The sequence below is a fragment of the Myotis daubentonii genome, chromosome 21, assembly GCF_963259705.1.
Source record: "Myotis daubentonii chromosome 21, mMyoDau2.1, whole genome shotgun sequence".
NCBI classification, from domain to species: domain Eukaryota; kingdom Metazoa; phylum Chordata; class Mammalia; order Chiroptera; family Vespertilionidae; genus Myotis; species Myotis daubentonii.
This window is the reverse complement of record NC_081860.1, coordinates 2,009,806-2,033,314: the sequence shown is the minus strand read 5'-3', so window position 1 is coordinate 2,033,314 and position 23,509 is coordinate 2,009,806. Positions and strand designations below refer to the sequence as shown.

Genomic DNA, 23,509 nt, shown 5'->3' with positions numbered 1-23,509 from the left:
GCACGACACCATCCCCACACTGGGAACTGAGCCTGCAACCCCTGATTAGGGGGTTGTGCCCTGATTAGGAAAAGAACCATGAGTTCCGGTTTCCTACGTCAATGCTCAACCATGGAGACACACCAGCTGGGCTTCATTATTTAAAATTCTTAAAAATACGTGTATTTTTTTTTCCTGTTGATACTGTTACGAATGCCTCCAATTTCCCCCTGTGCATATATTCTTGGTGGATCTCTTCCAGTCCTCCCCACCCTCTTTTCCTCGGAGCTCTGTCAGTCCGTTGCAGTTAGCCAGGCCTCTGGTCCCATCTACTCCCTCCCCAGGCGTCACTCTCTCTGCCACAACACCTTTATTCACCTAAGTCATTGGCTGCGATGCTAGCCCTGCCCTGAGAGGTTGAGAAAACTACATTACCCAGAAGGAACTGCACCTTTGTGGGCGGTGCTAAAGGGCATTTCCGTATCTGCGTATCCGGTCAGGGCGGGACTTCCGCCTTCCGCCTCGCGGTGGCCATTTTAAACTTTTAGGTTTTTTTTCACAGACTCCCAGGCTTCAGGCCGCTGGTCGGGAGGAGGAGGCGGCCTGGGAGGCAGCGCGCCTGCCGTGCGGGGTGTGTCTGAGGCTCCTGGAGCCCCAACAGCCCGAGATTGGGGTCCCCGTGCCTCCCGGACTCCTCTCTGCTCACAGCGTCCCCGCAGCCGGACCCCATTTCACCCTCCAGCCTGGGGGACCGGCCTCTCAGGTCCCGCCGCCCAGGTCCCCGCGCTCAGAATGGTGAGTCCCTCGTGGGTGACACGGGGCTGATGGGGGAAGAGGGTGAACGGCTGCAGGGCCGTCTTGTCAGGACGTGATGGGGCGACTGCGCAGGGAGGACTCGGGACCCGGGCTGTTGTGGGTGTGAAGGCAGCAGAGAGACGAGGTGAGGGTTTGCAGGAGGAGTTTTACTTTCACTCTCAGAACGCTGGGCCCTAGATGGTTGTGAAAAAAAGAGGGAATTTTCTGAGGCCGGATTCTAACTTTTCCTAACATTGCTCAGAGGAAGGACAGACTGGAAGACAGAGGACAGCAGCTGTGGGCAGGAAGGGGAAGGCCTGTAAATGATAAGGGAGCTGGCAGAGTGAGCCCTGAGGACTGAGCCCCCAGATAACACAGGCATCTGGAGGGCACCTGGCCTCTGGGCTGGGCAAGGGCACTGAGCAGCCTGAGCCTGTAGAGCAGCGGTTCTCAACCTTCCTAGTGCCGCGACCCTTTAATACAGCTCCTCATGTTGTGACCCAACCATAAAATTATTTTCGTGGCTACGTCATCACTGTAATTTTACTTCTGTAATGAATCGTAATGTAAATATCTGATATGCAGGGTGTGTTTAGGAGATCCCTGTGAAAGGTTCGTTGGACCCCCAAAGGGATCGAGACCCACAGGTTGAGAACCGCTGCCATAGAGCCTGGTGGGTGCCAGACTCTCAACAGGCCGTTTTCTTCCCACAAATTCCTGCCGGTGCAGAATCGATTAGGTGCACGGGTTTGTGGAGCTTCTTTCAGGGCCTCACCCCCTTGTGGCCTCTGAGATTGTACAGTCCTGGGACTGTCCAGTTGCTCTTGTAGCCCTTGGACCTGGGGACTTGGAACAGACACTAAGCCCTGACTCCAAAGGCCAGGACTAGGGCTTCATGACGTGGACCTTGTTTCTGGCAACCAGTGTAATGAGTGCGAGGTCCTCCAGACATAGGGTCCAGAATGTGCAAAGTCTTGCAGTGAGGAGTGAGCTGAATCAGGAACCTGCAGTCATGTTTTTTAAAATACATGTATATTTTTATTGATATTAGATGTGGAAAGGAAGGGAGAGGGAGAGAGAGAAACAGGGATGCGCAAGAAGCAAGGATTGGTTGCCACCTGCACAACCCCTACTCTGGATCCAGCCCCCAACCCAGGCATGTGACCTCACCAGTGCATGGGTCTGTGCTCAACCAACTGAGACACGTCAGCCAGGAGTGTGGATCACTTTAATACAGGGAATCATGGTCAATTGGTCATGGTAGTAGTAGCTCAGAAGTGACAGCATGAACCTAAGGACTGGCTTTCTTTTACTTTTTTTAAAAAATTTCTTTATTGATGAAGTTATTACATATGTGTCCTTATCCCCCTATTTACCCCACCCTCCCACTCATGCCTTCACCCCCCTATTGTCTGTGTCCATTGGTTAGGCTTATATGCATGCATACAAGTCCTTTGGTTGATCTCTCCCTCTTAACCCCACCCACCCCTACTTTCCCCCCTGAGGTTTGATGGTCTGATCGATGCTTCTCTGTCTCTGGATCTAAACTTTTTATTTTGATGTCGTCCCATTTGTTTATTTTCTTTTTAGTTTCCATTGCCCTAGGAGCTGTATCGGTGAAGTTATCGCGTCGGCATATGTCTGTTTTTGTTCTTCAGTTTATGTTGGTCATTATATTACAGAATGAGTGAGATCATGTGATATTTATCTTTCTCTGACTGGCTTATTTCACTTTAGCACAGTACTCTCCAGTTCCAACCATGCTGTTGCAAATGGTAAGAATTCCTTCTTTTTTACCGCAGCATAGCATTCCATTGTGTAGATGTACCACAGTTTTCTAATCCACTCATCTGCTGAGGGGCACTTAGGCTGTTTCCAAATTTTAGCTATGGTGAATTGTGCTGCTATGAACAGAGGGGTGCCTATATCCTTTCTGATTGGTGTTTCTGGTTCCTTGAGATATATTCCTAAAAGTGGGATCACTGGGTCAAATGGGAGTTCCAACATGTTTAGTTTTTTGAGGAAACTCCATACTGTTCACAGTGGCTGCACCAGTCTGCATTCCCACCAGCAGTGCACGAGTGTTCCTTTTTCTCCACATCCTCTCCAACACTTGTCCTTTGTTGATTTGTTGATGATAGCCATTCTGACAGGTGTGAGATGGTACCACATTGTCGTTTTGATTTGCATCTCTTGCAGGATTAGTGACTTTGAACATGTTTTCATATGTCTCTTGGCCTTCCTTCTGTCTTCTTTCGAAAAGTATCTATTTAGGTCTGCTGCCCATTTTTTGGTTGGGTTGTTTATCTTCCTTTTGTTAAGTTGTATGATTTCCCTGTAAATGTTGGAGATTAAACCCTTATCAGAGATAACATTGGCAAATATGTTCTCCCATGCAGTGGGCTTTCTTATTGTTTTGTTGATGGTTTCTTTTGCTGTGCAGAAGCTTTTTTTAAAAAAATATATTTTGTTGATTTTTCACAGAGAGGAATGGAGAGAGATAGAGAGCTAGAAACGTTGATGAGAGAGAAACATCGATCAGCTGCCTCCTGCACATCTCCCACTGGGGATGTGCCCACAACCCAGGTACATGCCCTTGACCAGAATCGAACTTGGGACCTTTCAGTCCACAGGCCAATGCTCTATCCACTGAGCCAAACTGGCTTCGGCTGTGCAGAAGCTTTTTATTTTGATGTTGTCCCATTTGTTTATTTTCTCTTTAGTTTCCAATGCCCTTGGAGCTGTATCAGTGAAGAGATTGCTTCAGCATATGTCTGAGATTTTGCTGCCTGTGGATTCCTCTAGTACAGTGATGGCGAATCTTTTGAGCTCGGCGTGTCAGCATTTTGAAAAACCCTAACTTAACTCTGGTGCTGTGTCACATACAGAAATTTTTTGATATTTGCAACCATAGTAAAACAAAGACTTATATTTTTGATATTTATTTTATATATTTAAATGCCATTTAACAAAGAAAAATCAACCAAAAAAATGAGTTCGGCCGAACTGGTTTGGCTCAGTGGATAGAGCGTCGGCCTGCGGACTCAAGGGTCCCAGGTTCGATTCCGGTCAAGGGCATGTACCTTGGTTGCGGGCACATCCCCACTGGGGGGTGTGCAGGAGGCAGCCGATCGATCTCTCTCATCGATGTTTCTAACTCTCTATCCCTCTCCCTTCTTCTCTGTAAAAAATCAATAAAATATATTTTAAAAAAAAATGAGTTCGTGTGACACCTGTGACACGTGTGTCATAGGTTCGCTATCACTGCTCTAGTATTTTTATGTTTTCCTGTTTTTTGGTTTTTTTTAAAATATATTTTATTGATTTTTTACAGAGAGGAAGGGAGAGAGATAGAGAGTTAGAAACATCGATGAGAGAGAAACATCGATCAGCTGCCTCCTGCACATCTCCTACTGGTGATATGCCCGCAACCCAGGTACATGCCCTTGACCGGAATCGAACCTGGGACCCTTCAGTCCGCAGGCCGACGCTCTATCCACTGAGCCAAACCGGTTTCGGCTATGTTTTCCTGTTTTATGTTTAAGTCCTTTATCCATTTTGAGTTTATTTTTGTGTATGGTGTAAGTTGGTGGTCTAGTTTCATTTTTTTTGCATGTATCCAATTTTCCCAACACCATTTATTGAAGAGACTGTTTTGACTCCATTGTATGTTCTTGCCTCCTTTGTCAAATATTAATTGAGCATAGTGGTTTGGGTTGATTTCTGGGTTCTCTATTCTATTCCATTGATCTATATGTCTGTTCTTGAGCCAGTACCAGGCTGTTTTGAGAACAGTGGCTTTGTAATACAGCTTGATATCTGGTATTGAGATCCCACCTACTTTGATCTTCTTTCTCGGGATCGCTGCAGCTATTCGGGGTCTTTTTTTATTCCAGATGAATTTTTTGAATGTTTGTTCTAGATCTGTGAAACATGCCGTTGGTATTTTAATGGGAAGTGCATTAAATCTATAGATTGCTTTGGGTAGTATGGACATTTTAATGATGTTGATTCTAACAATCCATGAGCAGAGTCTGTTCTTCCATCTGGTTATGTCTTCTATCTGTTTTTTCAGTTCCCTATAGATTTCCGTGTATAGGTCTTTTACCTCCTTAGTTAAGTTTATTCCTAGGTATCTTAATTATTTTTGGTGCGATGGTCAACGGGATTGCTTTTTTAGTCTCTTTTTCTGTAAGTTCACTATTGGTGTATAGAAATTCCATACATTTCTTGGTGTTAATTTTGTATCCTGCTACATTGCCAAATTCATTTATTAAGTCCAATAATTTTTTGATGGAGTCTTTAGGATTTTCTATGTACAGTATCATGTCATTTACGAATATGGACAGTTTTACCTCTTTTCCAATATGTATGCCTTTTATTCCTTCTTCTTGTGTGATTGCAATGGCTAGTACTTCCAATCGAGTAGGAGTGGTGAGAATGGGCATCCTTGTCTGGGTCCTGTTCTTAGGGAAAATAGTTTTAGTTTTTGCCCATTGAGTATGATGTTGGCTGTGGGTTTGTTATATGTGGCTTTTATTATGTTGAGATATGATCCTTTATTCCCACCTTGCTGAGAGTTTTTATCAAGAAAGGGTGTTAGATTTTTGTCAAATGCTTTTTCTGCATTAATTGATATGACTATGTGATTTTTATGTCTCAGTTTTTTTATGTGATGTATCACGTTTATTGATTTGCGGTTGTTGTACCATCTTTGCATCCCCAGGATAAAACCTACTTGGTCATGGTGTATGATCTTTCTAATGTACTGCTGGATCCAATTTGCTAGAATTTTATTGAGGATGTTGGCATCTGTTCATGAAGGATATTGGCCTGTAATTCTCTTCATTGTGTTGTCTTTATCTGGTTTTGGTATTAGGGTGATGCTGGCTTCATAGAATGAGCTTGAAAGTGTTCCTTCCTCTTGACTTTTTTGGAATAGTATGAGGAAGATAGGTTTTATTTCTTCATTGAAGGTTTGGTAAAACTCCCCTGTGAAGCCATCTGGCCCCGGGCTTTTGTTTGATGGAAGCTTTTTGATGCCTGCTTCAATTTCTTCTATACTTATTGGCTTATTGTGATTTTTAGATTCTTCCTGATTGAGTATTGGAATGTTGTATTTTTCTAGGAATATGTCCATTTCCTCTAGGTTGTCTAGTTTGTTGGAATAGAGTTGTTCATAGTATTTTTTAGCAATCCTTTGTATTTCTGTGGGGTCTGATGTAATTTTGCCTCTTTTCATTTCTGCTTTTGTTTATTTGGGTCCTCTCTCTTTGCTTCTTGTTGAGCCTCTCTAGAGGTTCATCAATCTTGTTTATCCTTTTAAAGAACCATCTCTCGGTTTCCATGTCATTTATTTCTGCTCTGATCTTTATTATCTCCTTCCATCTGCTCACTCTGGGCTTTTCTTGTTGCTCTTCTTCTAATTCTTTAAGTGGTAGAATAGATGATTTACTACCATTTTTCTTGTTTTTTGAGGTAGGCCTGTAGAGCTATAAACTTCCCTCTCAGGACTGCTTTCATTGTTTCTCATAGATTTTGGATTGTTGTGTTTTTATTATCATTAGTTTCCGTGATGTTTTTAATTTCTTCTTTGATCTCTTTGGTAACCCAATCATTGTTTAATAGCATGCTATTCAGCTTCCAAGTGTTTGAATTTTTTGGATTGTTTTTATTGTAGTTTATTTCTAACTAGAGGCCCGGTGCACAAAAATTTGTGCACTGGCTGGGGGTGGGTGTCCCTCAGCCCCACTTGTGCCCTCTCACAGTCTGGGACCCCTCAGGAGATAACAACCTGCTGGCTTAGGCCCACTCCCGGTGGCAGAGGGCAGGCCCAATCCCTAGGTGCCTGCCCCGCAGCTCCTGGTTGGGCTCAGAGCAGGGCCAATTGGGGAATTGGGGCGTCGCCCCCTGTCATGCACACAGCAGGAGGTTGTGATGCCACCCTCAGTCACGCTCAGGGTAGGACCGATTGTGGGGTTGGGGCGCCACCCCCCGTCACACTCAACGCAGGGTCGATGGGGAGGTTGCGGCACCACCCCGTCATGCACAGAGCAGGGCGGATCAGAGGGTTGTGGTGCCACCCCGTCACATACAGACCCGGCCGATCAGGGGGTTGGGTCGCTGCCCCCTGTCACGCACAGAGCAGGGCTGATCAGGGGGTTGGGAGCTCCCCCCTTTCATGCACAGAGCAGGGCCGATCAGGATGTTGCGATGCCACCCCCAGTCACTCTCAGGGTAAGGCCGATTGGGGGGTTTGTGCGCCGCCCCCTTTCACACTCAAGGCAGGGTCGGTGGGGAGGTTTGGGCGCCGCCCCCTGTCACCCACAGAGCAGGGCCAATCGGGGTTGGGCACTCCCCCCTGTCACACTCAGGGCAGGGCCGATGGGGAGGTTGTGACTCCACCCAGTCACACACAGAGCAGGGCCCATGGTGGGGTTGGGGTGCCACACCCTGTCACAAACAGAGCAGGGCGGATAGGGAGGTTGTGGCCCCGCCCCCTGTCACACACAGAGCCGCAGGGCAATCGGGGTTTGGGCGCTGCCCCCTGTCACGCTGCTCCATGGGCCAGGAGGCCTTGCTGCTCCGCTGATCCCAATGCTGGGAGGCCTCGCGGCTCCGCGTGACACAGGGACAGTGAGGCCTCGCTGCTCTGCTGATCCCGGTTCTGGGAGGCCTCGCTGCTCCACTGATCCCGGAGGCATATTACCCTTTTACTATATAGGATAGAGGCCTGGTGCTTGGGTGGAGGCCAGCTGGTTTGCCCTGAAGGTTGTCTTGGATCAGGGTGGGGGTCCCGCTTGGGTTCCTGGCCAGCCTGGATGAGGGGATGATGGCTGTTTGCAACTGGTCACACCCTCTTCAGGGTGGGGGTCCCCACTGGGGTGCCTGGCCAGCCTGGGTGAGGGGATGATGGCTGTTTGCAGCTGGTCACACCCCCTTCAGGGTGGGGGTTCCCACTGGGGTGCCTGGCCAGTCTGGGTGAGGCGCTGAGGGCCGTTTTCAGGCTGGCGGGTGACTGAAGCTCCCAACCTCTCCTTTTTTCCTTTTTTTTTTTTTTTATTCTGGGATTTATTTACCTTTATGGCTGTCACTGGAGCTGAGAGCCGGCTTCAGCTGTGAGACCTCGGCTGCTGAAAGCAGGTTTCTGGGCTGTGTTTACCTTCTGTATTTGAAACTTTGTTGCGACTCCAGCTCTGAGATCCCGTCTGGCTGAAAGCAGGTATCTGGGGTTTTGTTTAGCTTCTGTATTTGTAACAATGTTTCTTAGAGAGCAGCTCAGAGCCCGGCAGCGGCAGGCGGGGAGGCTTGGCTTCCGCCATCACTGAAGCAAGCAAGCCTCCTGTTCGCATCAGTTGCCTGGCTGCCAGCTGCCATCTTGGTTGGCAATTAATTTGCATATTGCCCTGATTAGCCAATGGGAAGAGCAGCGAAGTTTCGGCTAATTACTATGTTTCTCTTTTATTAGATAGGATGTTATGGCATTGTAGTCTGAGAAGATGCTTGATATGATTTCAATTTGGGGAAACTTTTCTTGTGACCCAATATGTGGTCTATTTTTGAAAATGTCCCATGTGTACTTGATAAGAACATATATTCTGTGGCATTGGGGTGAAATGTTCTGAAGATGTCAATTAAGTCCATCTGATCTAGTGAGTCATTTAGGATTGCTGTTTCTTTGCTGATTTTTTGTCTAGAGGATTTATCCAGTGATGTCAGTGGTGTATTAAAGTCCCCTACTATGATTGTATTGTTGTCGATCTCTCCCTTGATATCTTCCAGGAGTTATTTTTAATGTAATTGGTGCTCCTGCATTGGGTGCATATATTTTTATCAGGGTTGTCTCCTCTTGTTATATCGTTCCCATTAGTATTATGAAGTGGCCATCTTTATCTCTTGTTATGGCCCTTATTTTGAGGTCTATTTTGTCAGATGTAAATATTGCTACCCCGGCTTTTTTTTTTTTCATTTCTATTTTCCTGAAAGGTATTTTTCCATCCCTTCACTTTCAGTCTGTGTGAATCCCTTGTTCTGAGGTGTGTCTCATGTAGACAGCATATATATAGGTAATTTTTTTTTATCCATTCAGCCGCTCAATGTCTTTTGATTGGAGCATTTAGTTTGTTTATGTTTAAAGTTACTGATAGTTGTTTGTAGCCATTTTTATTTTTTGTGCCTGTGTTCCTTCTTCCCTTTTTATTTCTTCTTTTTACACCACTCTCTTTAGCATTTCTTGCATTGCTGGCTTGGTAGTGATAAACTCCCTTAGCTTTTTTTTTTGTATGTGAAGATCCTTATTTCCCCTTCAATTTTCTTTCTTTCTTTCTTTCTTTCTTTCTTTCTTTCTTTCTTTCTTTCTTTCTTTCCTTCCTTCCTTCCTTCCTTCCTTCCTTCCTTCCTTCCTTCCTTCCTTCCTTCCTTCCTTTTTTTAAAGAATGGCTTAGGAGCCATTCTTTTTTTTCTTTTTTCTTTATTTTTTTCTTTTTTATTATTATTTTTTACAAAATATATTTTATTGATTTTTTTACAGAGAGGAAGGGAGAGAGATAGAGAGTCAGAAACATCGATGAGAGAGAAACATCGATCAGCCACCTCCTGCACATCCCCCACCGGGGATGTGCCCGCAACCCAGGTACATGCATGCCCTTGACCGGAATCGAACCTGGGACCTTCCAGTCCGCAGGCTGACGCTCTATCCACTGAGCCAAACTGGTTTCGGCATCCCTTTCAATTTTCAATGATAGCCTTGCTGGAGAGAGTATTCTTGGATTTAGTCCCTTTCTTTGTATCACTTTGTAAATTTCCTTCCATTCTTTTCTGGCCTGATGTGTTTCTGTTGGGAAGTCATTTGATAATCTAATGGTTTAGAGCCCTTGTACGTAACTTTCTGTTTCTCTCTTGCAGCCTTTATGATTCTCTCTTTGTCCTGAACATTTGCCATGGTAATTATGATGTGTCTTGGTGTGGGTCGTTTTGGGTTCATCTTGTTTGGGACTCTCTGTGCTTGCATGACTTTTTTCTTTTCCACATCAGGGAAGTTTTCTCTTTTTTTTCTAAATATATTTCATTGATTTTTTATGGACAGGAAGGGAGAGGGATAGAGAGTTAGAAAAATCGATCAGATGCCTCCTATCCACCCCCCACTGGAGATATGCCTGCAAACAAGGTACATGCCCTTCACCGGAAAGAATCTGGAACTCTTCAGTCCACAGGCCAAAGCTCTAGCACTGAGCCAAACTGGTCAGGGCCTGGGAAGTTTTCTGACATTATTTCTTCAAATGGGTTTTCTAACCCTTGTTCCTCTTCCTGTTGTTCTGGCACCCCTATTATTTGTATGTTTATCGTTTCATGTTGTCCCATAGCTCCCTTAGGCTCTCCTGTCTTTAATTTTTTTTTCCAATTTCAGTTCAGTTTGGTTGTGTTCTGCTTCCCTGTCTTCTAATTCGCTAATTTGGTCCTCCAGTTCTCCTACTCTACTGCTGAAACATTACATGGTGTTTTTTATTGCAGCTACTTCATTCTTTATTTCTTCTTGATTCTTACATAAGTTATTGATTTTTTTTCATCCATCCTGTTTATCAACTGTATGACGCTTATTCTGAATTCTTTTTCTGACATATTGCATGCCTTTGTTCCACTTAGCTGCTTATCTGGTGATGCTTCCTTTTCTTTCCTTTGGGGGTTTCTTTGTCTACCCATTTTTGATCTCACCAACAGACCTAGATGTCGATTTGTGCAGGGCCTGTTCCTTGGGTGGCAGGGGCTCCTCGGGCTGCAGTTGCCCATTGGGCCGTCACGGCAGCAGCTGCTTCTCAGTTGGCAGTGGCTCCTATAGTGGGTGCTGTTCGCAGCAGTGGTGGCTCCTCTGGTGGGTGGGAGAGGGCTGCTTGCACAGCTGCTGCTCCTCAGACTGGGGTGGGCTGCTCAAGAGGCTGCTGCTTCTCGGATGGGGGCAGCTGCGCATGGCTACTGCTCCTCGGACGGTGGCGAGCTACTTGCGTGGCTGTTGCTCCTTGGACGGGGGTGGACTGCTCATGTAGCTGCTACTCCTTTGATGGGGGCTGGCTGCACGTGGCTGCTGCTCCTCAGACTGGGTGAAGATTTCTTTATATATCCTGTGAAATTTAGAGGTAACTGTAATGATCCAGATATTTAAGGGTTACAGTGACAATATCTTGTTAGGAGTCCTCTTATCAGATGTCTGGATAGCCACAACGCCTTTAGCACCCAGCTGGCGGGAGGCTCCCTGGCGCCCAGCAACCGCTGCACACTATGAGCGAGGCCAGAGGGTAAAATGCTTGCTGGCCTATCAATAGCCTCACATTCTGCACCAGGACTGGCTTTCATGCTGTGGCCACTGTTTGTGGGAGGTGGTTGTCATAAGGACAGAAGTTGTCATGTAGAGTGTGGTGGAGAAATAGTCATTTTACAGTGGCAAATACCTTCAAAAGATGAGTGGACCTGAGATTAATTGGAGGCCGAAGAGTAATTCAAATAACAAGAGTCTAGGGTTGGTACATACACCTTTTCTAAACTCTCACCAGGATGTTGTTGTGACCCTCAGTGTGGCCTGGCTGTGGGGAGTTGAAGTTCGTTTTGTGGATTAGCTTAGAGCAGTGATGGTGAACCTTTTGAGCTCGGCATGTCAGTATTTCAAAAAACCCTAACTTAACTCTGGTGCCGTATCACATATAGGAATTTTTTGATATTTGCAACCATAGTAAAACAAAGATTTATATTTTTGATACTTATATGCCATTTAACAAAGAAAAGTGAACCAAAAAAATGAGTTCATTTGTCACCTCAGACATGCATGTCATAGGTTCACCATCACTGGCTTAGAGGCCTGAGTGAGACTCACTGGGCATGGTGCAGAGGGCCATCAGGGCTGAGGCTTGAGTGAAGGTTAAGTGAGGAATGTTGGCTGTGACTAGTGAAGGGACATCAAGTGCAGCATAACAGGAGATGGGCTATGGATATCTGAGATCTGATTGTTGCTCTTAATAGTTAGGGTTGAAGGAAAAAAAACGGTCATGGAGAGAGGCCTACATAGCACCATCAAGGCTGCCACTATGAGTGTGGACTATCAGAATCTGGGCAGTACTTGATCCTGATTCAGTTTGGCAACCATCCTCTGGACCACACATGCTGAGTAATAAGTAAAGGCCGGGAGATGAGTATGGGGGCAGGAGCTGTGGAAGTGCAGGTTTGAGACAGGTGTGGTAGATGGAGTGATGTGCACTTGGAGAGGGAATGTGAATTCATGGCCACAGCACCATGACATTGACATAAGAGTGAATGAAGGAAGAGTCCATTTCTGGTGGTGCCTGGATGGAACAGTAAGGTGAATTTTAGGGTAATTGCCTGTAAAGAGGGGTGTGTGGGTGCTACAATTTAGGTTAAGAGCTTAGGTGCCATTTAACTAACCACCTGCTTTTTGTTGTTGGGAGTGACACACTGGTTGATGGGAATGAGATAGCATTCATCAGTATTACCCAGGCTTGTAAATCTCCATTGGCATGGGTAAGGGTGAAGGGTAAGAGAGAAATAGATTATGGAGGTGGGGACCTATATTTTTGGAAAAGAGGTGATTAGGAAATAATATATCCACGCCACGACAAATTTGCACTACCTTTGAAGTTGTGCGTCTGGGAAAGAAGCTGTGTGAGAGAAGTGTTGTTCAAAAACTATGAGCAGCAGATTGTGAAGAGTGATGGCCTCAGCACCTTGGGATTCGGATCAAGCGGATGAAGTGTGATACCATGTTTTTGGTGTCTTAGAGGAACAATCGGAGGGACTACAATGCTAAATCCTGACAAGAAGAGTATCAAATTACACTGTCTTTGTGGCCTACATCCCTCACTAACCTATATTTTGACACCCACTCTATGGATAAGAGACAGTGTGGCATACTGGGAGGTCCAGAGCTCAGGTATCTTCTGTCTGCTGAACTGCCTTCATTGTTGTGGGAAGAAAAATATCAGCAGGAAAATAAGAAGACAGTGGCTTTCATGGGATGAAGGCCTGGTATTTTCTCAGATGTGAAGCGTGCAAAGAGCAGATGGGTGTGGAGGGTGGGGATTATGACAGACTTATAATCTTAAGAGTGAATCTGATCATGGGCTGTACTGTCCCCGTTATGACAGGATGTGAACTTTGAAGACGTGGCCATTGCCTTCTATGAAGAGGAGTGGGTGATGCTGGATGAGACTCAGAGACTTCTGTACTACGATGTGATGCTGGAAATGTTTGTCCTTGTATCATCTGTAGGTAAGATCTTCACATTCTCCCAGTGTCCTGAGGTGATGACCTCTCTTTCTTTACACCTCAGGCGTAGCTTTCCCTCTCCCACAGCGAGAACATGGCCTCTGCTAATGTCTTCCACTGTCCTGTCAAACGTTCTGTGGCTGCCAGGGATGAGCTGGATGGGGAGCCCTGAGTAAAGGACTCCAGGAACATCCCTAACACCCGTAACCTCAAAAAGTACAGGAAGTGTCAGGGAGTCAAGTGCCTAGCAGTGAGTTTAATGGGTCCCAGCTTGCACTTTCTCTTCATGGGAGGCTGACAGTGTCCACATGCATGGCTTATACTTCTGCCCTCTTTCTCTTGGTACGCGTTCTTGTGCCACATTATGGTCTTTACCTACATAAACCATGGGCTGTTTTGGTAAGGCCCCCATTCAAATGTATGTAATATTCTCTTCCCTGAATACTATAGCAAGCTGTTTAGCTCTGGCCCAGTGCAGACTACTCACTTCTTCATCACCTGTTCATCTGCATTGGTGCCTCTGCAATAATCTGCAACGTTGAATTGTACATGTGATATGTGCATACATGTGCTAATTAGTCCTTGAAACCAGCTACTCCTTTATTGAATTTTACTTGGAGTAAGACCTAAACAACTTCTTGCACAGCTCCCCCCCCCCCCCCCCCCCACATCCCCGGTAAACAATACGTGCAGAATGCTGTTAGTTGAAGGATGAGCTGGAGATCCATATTCTCATCCATTTGGTGCTTGCCGTGTTTGTGTCATATTTCTGGTGAGGCCTCCCTGTTTTGTGATCTTCATTAGCCAAGAAAGTCACAAGAGCCTCTTATTAATCCTTCCTGCTTATCTCTTATTTTTCAGACAATTGCATGGCACCAATGTGTGATGTGCAACACACTTTTGCAATGGGGCTTCCCCCTGCCACCACATTCAACATTCATTTCCTCTCCATTTCTCACTTTTCAGGTTGTTGGCATAAAATAGAAGATGAGGAGGCCTGTTCTGATCAGCGAGTACGTATACAAGGCAAGTCACAGGTCAAGACTTCTAAGACAGCTCCAGTCACCCATAAGAACCATCTCTGTAAGCGGTGTTTCTCTGTGTTACAACATATTTTGCACCCGACTGGGTCACATGCAGCATACTTTGAGCAGAAAGCCTTCTGTAGCGACGCATGTGTTGGAGAATTCTGTTTCAGTGCAAACCCTCACCAGCAACAAAAGAATGAATGTGGAGAGGGGCCCTGGAAAGAAGCTATGGACAGGGCCTCTTCTGTGAACAGGTGCAGCTTCTCCTTATCTTTGATGCCTTCAACCAGCAGGGAGGTTGGGGAAGACTTGCAGTCCAACTCAGAGCTTCTCTGGCACCAGGCCATTCTCAACACTGAGGAGCTACACTGTGGCAGTGAGATTTCACAGGAATTTCTCAGTGGAAAAAGTCATCACCGGTGGGATGAATGTGAAAATGCTGCCAGCCACAACCTGAAAGTTGTTCAGTGTCAGGGTGTGTGTTCTGGAGAACTGATTTATGAGTGTAACAGGTATAGGGAAATGTTTAGACGAAACTTTAATGTCATTCGACATATGGGAGTTCACAGTGGAGAAAAGCAGTATCAGTGTAATGAATGTGGGAAGTTCTTCGGAAAAAGACCTTCACTCATTAAACACCAGAGAGTTCACACTGGAGAGAAGACATATGTGTGCAGACATTGTGGGAAGTCTTTCAGTTCCAAGTCTAACCTCAAAAAACACAACAGAGTTCACACAGGAGAAAAGCCATATAAGTGCAGTGAATGTCGGATATCCTTTCGTCAAAAGGCCCACCTCACTGAACACCTCAGAGTTCACACTGGACAGAAACCATATGAGTGCAGACATTGTGGGAAATCCTTCAGTTCCAAGTCTAACCTCCAACAACACAACAGAGTTCACACAGGAGAAAAGCCATATAAGTGCAGTGAATGTGGGATGTCCTTTCGTACAAGGACTCAGCTCACTAGACACCTCAGAGTTCACACTGGAGAGAAGCCGTATGAGTGTCGAGAATGTGGGATGTCCTTTTCTCAATGGGCTCAGCTCACTAGACACCTCAGAGTTCACACTGGGGAGAAGTCATATGAGTGTAGAGAATGTGGGATGTCCTTTCGTCAAAAGCCCCACCTCACTAACCACCTCAGAGTTCACACAGGAGAGAAACCATATGAGTGCAGACATTGTGGGAAATCCTTCAGTTCCAAGTCTAACCTCCAACAACACAACAGAGTTCACACAGGAGAAAAGCCATATAAGTGCAGAGAATGTGGGATGTCCTTTCGTACAAGGGCTCACGTCACTAGACACCTCAGAGTTCACACTGAAGAGAAGCCGTATGAGTGTAGAGAATGTGGGATGTCCTTTCGTACAAGGGCTCAGCTCACTAGACACCTCAGAGTTCACACTGGGGGGAAGTCATATGAGTGTAGAGAATGTGGGATGTCCTTTCGTCAAAAGACCCACCTCACTGACCACCTCACAGTTCACACAGGAGAGAAACTATATGAGTGCAGACATTGTGGGAAATCCTTCCGTTACAAGTCTAACCTCCAACAACACAACAGAGTTCACACAGGAGAAAAGCCATATAAGTGCAGTGAATGTGGGATGTCCTTTCGTACAAGGACTCAGCTCACTAGACACCTCAGAGTTCACACTGAAGAGAAGCCATATGAGTGTAGAGAATGTGGGATGTCCTTTCGTACAAGGGCTCACCTCACTAGACACCTCAGAGTTCACACTGGAGAGAAGCCACATGAGTGTAGAGAATGTGGGATGTCCTTTCGTACAAGGGCTCACCTCACTAGACACCTCAGAGTTCACACTGGAGAGAAGCCACATGTGTGTACTGAATGTGGGAAGTCTTTTAGCCAAAAATCCAACCTTAATAAACATCTGAGAGTTCACACTGGAGAGAAGTGTTAAATGTGCAGGGAATGTTTCCTTTTATTCACTTAGAATAACAACATTGAAGGAGACTCGTTGCAACCTATTTTCCTGAATTTAAACTTCTTTTAATGGAACATGCACTCTTCTAGATTCCTCATGTTTCCAGTACAGGTGAAGCTTAAACGAGGTGCATTGCACTTTGTAACATGCCCAGGTCTTCTACCCGATTGATTTGTGGCTGAAGAGATTTTCCCTCTACCACCTGGGTCTCCTGAAGAGTGTGTATCAGTCCCAACCCCTACGTGCTCAGGGGAAATGTATTCTGTGTTGTCACTTGTGCTTGAGAGCATTAGGAACCCTCCGCTCCTGACAGGATCTTCATTTATCTCCGAGGAGGTAATGCACCTGACCCAGGGTTCATACAGGGCACTTTCCTCAGCTAAGACGTGCGGCCTTTGTCAGGGACATGTGGTTCTCACATTATGCTGTGATGAATTGTTTCAAATTCTGATTCACCAACCTGCAAACGGTTTTCTGTCATGTTTTCTGGTTTGTGATCTTTAGTAAAGGTATTTTTTCTTTAGTACCTTTAATTTTCTTGGTTATATTCACCCCCAGGGATGATTTTCAAGCACTATTGTGGTCTATGTTGTATAATTTACAGATATTGTGTGGATCCCAACGTTTCTGTGCTTTAGGAGGGACAGCATAATGCCAGGAAATCACTCTTTGACCAGTATTGGCTTTTAGTGCATTGCTGCCCACGGCCTTGAAATAAAGACTGCATGACTTTGTGGTTCTTATTTGCAGGTTTGATCCTGGCCTCTATGGAGCTTTGTAGGAGGCATCTAATTTTTCCTTCTCTCTCACATTGATGTCACTCCCAATCTTTCTCTTCCTCTCCCCCTTCCCTTGCACTCTGTCTGAAAATCAATGGAACAATATCCTCAGGTGAGGATTACCAAAAAATCCAAACATTCACCCTGGTGCCCTGAGATGGGGCCTCTGCCGATACAACCCAGCTTTGCTCACTCCTGCCTTTTCCTGGGATGTTCCCAATGCAGGTGGGCTCACTGTGCCCTTCCCAGTGTTTGGCAGAGCGGCAAGGCCCTGGGAGGGATCGGGGTTCTGTGTGTGCCTGAGATGTACTGGCCAGGGCTCTTCTGTCTGCATCCAGAGGTCTCTCCAGCCTGCTCCTTCCCACCCCCCAGGCACCTAGCCTGCTGCAAATGAACCTACTTCTGTATCTGGGAGAAGCCCCCTGATGGTATGGGCCCTGAAATCAGTTCATCTTTAGAAAATCCTGCCTCCCACCAACCCATTCACACCCCTGAGACCCACTGGTGTTTACGTCTCTTTTTTTTTTTTTTCATTTTAGGGATTATTTTGCATTTTATTAAAAATACAGCACATCTCTCCCCTACCCCCTCACCCAGCTGTCCTGGAGGTAGCATGGATTCTCCAGGATATGGTTTTGTTTATTTTCAATGGTGGGAGCATTCTGTAATACAAGCATTTCCAGAAGGGGAGGATTGGTCTCAATATAATTCCACATTTGGAGGATGATTTGTGGTTGGTGTGCCCCCGCCCCTAAGTTTTGCCTGTGCATGGAAGACCTGAAATGAGGGTATAGTTCCTGGATTCTGGGGAATAGTGTGCTGGTGGGGGTGCGGTTGAGGGGGCAGAGAGTTTGGGTGCCTGTGAACGTGTTCCTGCCAGCTCATGGTCCAGGTTCCTTGAGCGGGTGGGCTGAGGGAAGGCTGTAGGAATGAGAACTTGAGTTGGGCTGGATGGAGGGTCAGCAGCCATGGGTGGGCATAAGGAACACATATAAAGACTGTGGCTTTGGATACTGTTGAGCTCAACTGTTTCAGATTCCCCAAATACAGAGTCCCCTGTCCTTGGGAACTGGCATCTAGTGGAGGACAGTACACAATGGACCAGGATACTTGTGAGAGGTGACAGCAGTGATGGGGGAAGGTGAAACCAGCGTTGGTCAGTGGGGTCTTCACTGCGGAAGTCTGGGAAGGGTTGGCAGGCTCCAGATGGGAGCCTGCCCTGTGCATTTGCGAGCTGTACGGCGGTCACTCTGGCTGGTTTTAACAGCAAGGATCAGAAAGTGGTAAAAAAAAATAATAATAATAAAATAAATGGTGGCCGAATAGGCTGATGTATTGTGCATCTCGTCCTGAGCCAAACTGGAAATACAACTAAATCAAAGAGCACCCACTTGTTATTAACAAATTACATGCAGCGGAGCAGACAATTTACAATCAGAAAAGATTCCCAGGGAATGGCAAGAACTGGGAAGTGGACTTGACAGACACAGAATGAGGTGCCGTAAAAACTGACCCCACAGAAATACAAGGGACTGTAAGAAAATACTATGACGGACATTATTCCAACAAACAGGACAACCTGGACAAAATGCCCATATTCTTAGAAAAATACAACCTTCCAAAACTCATTCAGGAAGAATCAGAAAACCTGAAAAGACAAATAACTACTAATGAAATTGAAGCAGTAATTAAAACAAAAAACTCCCAGCAAATAAAAGGTCTGGTCCAGATGGCTTACCGAAACAGAGTTTTACCAAACATTCAAAGAACTAACAACTATACCCCTCACACCATTTCAACAAATCCAAGAGTATACAACACTTCCAAGCTCGTTTTACAAAGCCAGCATTATCCTACTTCCAAAACCAGATAAAGATATGGCAAAAAGAACTACAGGCCCTAACCAGTTTGCTCAGTGGATAGAGCGTTGGCCTGCGGACTGAAGGGTCCCAGGATTGATTCCAGTCAAGGGCATGTACCTTGGTTGTGGGCACATCCTCAGTAGGAGGTGTGCAGGAGGCAGCTGATGTTTCTCATCGATGTTTCTAACTCTTTATCCCTTTCCCTCTCTGTAAAATATCAATAAAATATATTGAAAAAAGAAGAAGAACTACAGGCCAATATCCCTGATGAACCTGGACACTAAAGTCCTTGACAAAATTTTAGCAAACCAGGTCCAGCGATACAATAAAGACATCAAACATCATGACCAAGTGGGATTTATTCTGGGGATGCAAGGCTGGTACAATATTTGCAAATCAATAAATGTGATACAGCACATACATAGATTGCAAGACCAAAAAAAAAAACTGGATTGTAAAAGAAATCACATGATCATATCAATCGATGCAGAAAAAGCATTAGACAAAAATCCAACACCCTGTTTGTTTGTTTTTAAATAACTCAGCAAAGTGAGAATAGAAGGGACATACCTCAACATAACCAAGGCCATATATGACAGACCTACAGCCAACATCCTACTCAATGGGCAAAAACTAAAACCATATCCCCTATGAACAGGAACAAGACAGAATATCTGCCTTCACACTCTTGTTCAAATTGTACTGGAATTACTGGCCATGGTGATCAGACAAGAAGAATAAATAAAAGGCATCCAAATTAGAAGTAAAACTCTCATTCACAGATGACCTGATATTGTACCTAAAGACGCAATAAAAAAAAAACTAGATATAATAAATTCAGAAATGTAGTAGGATTCAAAGTTAGCAACCAGGAATATGTCATTTTCATACAACAATTGTGAACTCTCAGAAATAGAAACACACACACACACACAATCCCATTAACCATTGCAACAAAAAATTAAGATATTTAGAAATAATCCTAACCAAGGAGGTAAAAGACCTATGCTCCAAAAAATAGAGGACATTGAAAATATAGATATCAACCAAGGGACTTGTGTGCATGCATATAAGCATAGGCAATGGATACAGACACCAGGGGGTGAGTGAGGGTATGGGGGACAATGGGGAGATAAGGACACATTTTTAATATCTTAATCAATAAAGAGGGGAAAGAAGAAAATAGAGATAGAGGAAGATATAAACAAGTCGGAAAATATACTGTGTTCAGGATTTGCGGAATAACATCATTAAAATGTCCCTATTACCCCAAGCAGTCTACAGATTCAATGCCATTCTTATTAAAATACCAAAGGTATATTTCACAGACCTAGAATAAGCACTCCAAAAATTTACATGGAACCAAAAAAGACCCCAAGTAGCTGCAGCAATCTTGAGAAAGAACAACAAAAATGGAGGGATCACAATAGCAGTTATCAAGTTATACTACAAAGCCACTGTAATCAAAACAGCCTGGTACTGCCACAAGAACAGGCATGTAGTTCAATGGAACAGAATAGAGAACCCAGAATTTGACCCAAGTCACTGTGCTCAATTTTTGACAAGGGAAGCAAGAGCATACAATTTAGACAAGAGAGTCTGTTTCATTGTGTTGGGAAAATTGGACAGGTACATGCAAAAAGATTAAACTAGACCACCAACTTACACCATACACAAGAAAAAACTCAAAATGAATAAAAATCTTAAATGTAAGAGGTGAAACCAAAAAAAAAAAAAGTCCTAAAAGAAACCATAATCCATAAATCTCAGATATCTTTCATAGCAATATGTTTACTGATACATCTAGGACAGTGAACCTATAACACGCGTGTCAGAGGTGACACGCGAACTCATTTTTTTGGTTTATTTTTCTTTGTTAAATGGCATTTAAATATATAAAATATCAAAAATGTAAGTCTTTGTTTTACTATGGTTGCAAATATCAAAAAATTTCTATATGTGACACGACACAAGAGTTAAGTTAGGGTTTTTCAAAATGCTGACACGCCGAGCTCACAAGGTTCGCCATCACTGTCCTAGGACAATGGAAACTAAGGAAAAATTAAACAAGTGGGACTACATGAAAATAAAAAGCTTTTGCAAGCAAAAGAAATCATTAGCAAAACAAGAGAGTCTATTACATGGGAGAACATATTTCTCAATGATACATCTGATAAGGGGTTAAGCTCCAAAATATATAGGAAACTCACAAGTTAACAAAAGAAACACAAACAATCCAATTAAAAAATGGGCAAATGACCTAAATAGACACTTGTCCAAAGTGGACATAGAGAAAGCGAAGAGATCAATGAAAAAATGCTCAGAGTCACTAATAATATGAGAGATGCAAATAAAAATGAAAATGAGGTATCATGTCACACCTGTCAGAATGGCTACCATCAACAAATCAAACAAAAAGTGCTGGTGAGGAAGTGAAGAAAAGGGAACCCTCGTACTCTGCTGGTGGGAATCCAGACTGGTGTAGCTGCTGTGGAAAAAAGTATGGAGTTTCCTCAAAATACTAAAAATGGAACTTCCATTTGACCCAGTAATCCCACTTCTAGGAAAGTATCCCAAGAAATCAACAACACCGATCAGGAAGAGTATATGCACCCCTATATTCATAGCAACACAATTTTCAATATCTAACATTTGGAAACAGCCCAAATGCTGAGTGGATTAGAAAACTGTGGTACATCTACACAACAAAATACTACGCTACTATGAAAAAGAATGCTTACCATTGGCAGCAGCATGGATAGATCTGGAGAGCATTATGCTAAGTGAAATAAACCAGCTTTAGAAAGATAAGTTATCTCATGATCTCACTCAAGGTGGACTCTATCTAATGAGCAGCATGAACTGATGAACAAAAATAGACCCAGAGATATAGAAGCATTGAACCTCAGAGGGAAGGCCGGGATGGGGGGTGGGGGCAAAGAGATCAATAAATGAACTCAAAGGTGTATATTCATAACACATGGATACAGACAAAAGGGTGATGAGGGCCTGGTTGGTGGGGGGTGGGGGCAGGAGCAAGCTGGAAGAGGTTGATGGGGGAAAAGGTAGACCTATGCAATACTTTCAACAATAAAGATTTAAAAATCATAAAATCTAAACTAATAAAAGGGTAATATGCTAATTAGACCAGATGTCCTCTGGACATCCTTCTGGACAAAGCCACAGTGTCAGGGGCTGAGGCAGAAGCGGTTAGGAGCGATCAGGCAGGCAGGGGAGCAGTTAGAGGGCAATCAGGCCAGCAGGGGAGCAGTTAGGGGGGTGATCAGGTCAGCAGGCAGAGGTGGTTAGGGGCAATCAGGCAGCCAGGGGAGGGCAGTTAGGGGCGATCAGGGAGCAGGGTCTAATGGGGATGCATTTGAACTTAAAGGGTTAGAGGGTGTTAATGTGCTAGCTTTTCTCCAATGTCATATAGGTGATCTTTGAATTTAATTAAAAAAAAATTTGTTTTGATATAACAGTCCTCAGGTTACATCGGACTCGACATACATTGTTTCGTGGTTACATCGCTATCTCCCATTTATTTATAAATATAAAAAAGTTCCATCATTTAGACATATGTACATATGTGCTTTATGGTTGTTTTTTATTTATTTACCACAAGTAAAGGTCAGGAATTGTTATCTTTTTTAAAAAATATATTTCATTGATTTTTTACAGAGAGGAAGGGAGAGGGATAGAGAGTTAGAAACATCGATGAGATGGAACCATTGACCAGCTGCCTCCTGCACACCCCCTACTGGGGATGTGCCCGCAACCAAGGTACATGCCCTTGACCGGAATCGAACCTGGGACCTTTCAGTCCACAGGCCGATGCTCCATCCACTGAGCCAAACCGGTTTGGCAGGAATTGTTATCTTCTAATTTTTTTCCTTACTGTTTCACTTCATTACTGCTGTGTATGCACTCCATGTGAGTGACATTGCGGAAATCGCATTATGTCGCCATAGGAACGGATCTCAGACAACCCGAGGAGCTAATGTAGTGCCACTAGTCTAGAATTTAATATACAATGAATAGAAGAAATCAAACCACCAAGAAAATATTTTTAAAGAATGGTCCCTGTGGTTGAGCATTGACCTATGTGCCAGAAGGTCACGGTTCAATTCCCGGTCAGGGAACATGCCCGGGTTGCGGGCTCAATCCCCAGTGGGGAGCATGCAAGAGGCTACCCATCCATGATTCTCTCTCATCATTGATGTTTCTATCTTTCCATCCCCCTTCCTCTCTGAAATCAAAATCAATAAAAATATGTTTAAACTAGAGGCCTGGTGCATGACATTCATGCACTGGGGCAGCGGGCAGGGGTCCCTCAGCCCGGCTTGTGCCCTCTCGCAGTCCGGGACCCCTTGGGGGATGTCCGCCTGCTGGCTTAGGCCCTCTCACCGTGGGGAGTGGGCCTAAGCCGCGGGGTCCAGGCCTAAGCCAGCAGTCAGACATCCACCAAGGGGTCCTTAGCACTGCTGTGGAGGCAGGAGAGACTTCCTCCACTGCTGCAGCTCTTGCCAGCTGTGGGCACAGCCTATGGCAGAGAACTGACCACCAGGGGGCAGCTCCTACATTAAGCGTCTACCCCCTGGTGGTCAGTGCACGTCATAGCGATCGGTCATTCCGCTGTGTGGTTGATTTGCATATTAGGGTTTTATTATATAGGATAATAATAAAAGTAAAATCCTATATAATAAAAGCCTAATATGTTAATTTTGCCTGGTCGTCCAATCGGCCATTCAACCAATCAGATATGCTAATGATAGGCTAAGGCAGGGGTGGGCAAACTTTTTGGCTCGAGGGCCACAATGGGTTCTTAAACTGGACCGGAGGGCCAGAA

At 44.7% G+C, this 23,509-nt stretch overlaps 1 protein-coding gene across 2 annotated transcripts; it reads left to right on the top strand.

Annotated features, from left to right (window-relative positions):
• The first annotated feature begins 477 nt into the window (after positions 1 to 477).
• On the top strand, positions 478 to 19,401 carry LOC132222875 (zinc finger protein 345-like). 2 transcript variants are annotated; one of them, XM_059678213.1, is made up of 3 exons: positions 478 to 774; positions 12,921 to 13,044; positions 13,903 to 19,401. In XM_059678213.1, the coding sequence occupies exons 1-3, from the start codon at positions 772 to 774 to the stop codon at positions 15,996 to 15,998; spliced, it is 2,223 nt and encodes a 740-aa protein (XP_059534196.1). In that variant the 5' UTR covers positions 478 to 771; the 3' UTR covers positions 15,999 to 19,401. The 2 variants fall into 2 exon arrangements, with proteins under 2 accessions (XP_059534196.1, XP_059534197.1); XM_059678214.1 differs by having other exon boundaries at positions 479 to 774; positions 14,008 to 19,401.
• The last annotated feature ends 4,108 nt before the right edge of the window (positions 19,402 to 23,509 follow it).